Genomic DNA, 241 nt, shown 5'->3' with positions numbered 1-241 from the left:
GGGGTTACATATAAGAACAACACATTCATTTATGAAAATAATCAGTTGAAACCCTCACCTTGCCGACCATGTGGGAGAGCTGGAGATCGTGGCCGAGGCGGAAAAGCGAACCCTGATGAAGTTGAGGTTCGCCGGGGGTCGCCTCGAAACCCATCGTGCCTGAAAAATGTCATGGGAAGTTTCTTCTGTTTTTGAAAAAAACAAGGTATAAATTGTAATTAATATAGATGAATGAATTGCT

The 241-nt window shown here is 42.7% G+C and overlaps 1 protein-coding gene across 1 annotated transcript in view; it reads right to left on the bottom strand.

Moving 5' to 3' along the window:
- LOC119588682 (regucalcin-like) overlaps positions 1 to 241 on the bottom strand; it is a 4,898-nt gene that overhangs the window by 2,262 nt on the left and 2,395 nt on the right. Inside the window, 1 exon segment of the mRNA XM_037937318.1 lies at positions 59 to 159. Coding sequence (XP_037793246.1) covers positions 59 to 159 — 101 coding nt within the window.

This window comes from Penaeus monodon, chromosome 24, assembly GCF_015228065.2.
Source record: "Penaeus monodon isolate SGIC_2016 chromosome 24, NSTDA_Pmon_1, whole genome shotgun sequence".
In the NCBI taxonomy this organism is placed as follows: Eukaryota; Metazoa; Arthropoda; class Malacostraca; order Decapoda; family Penaeidae; genus Penaeus; species Penaeus monodon.
This window is presented reverse-complemented; position numbering and strand designations above follow the sequence as displayed.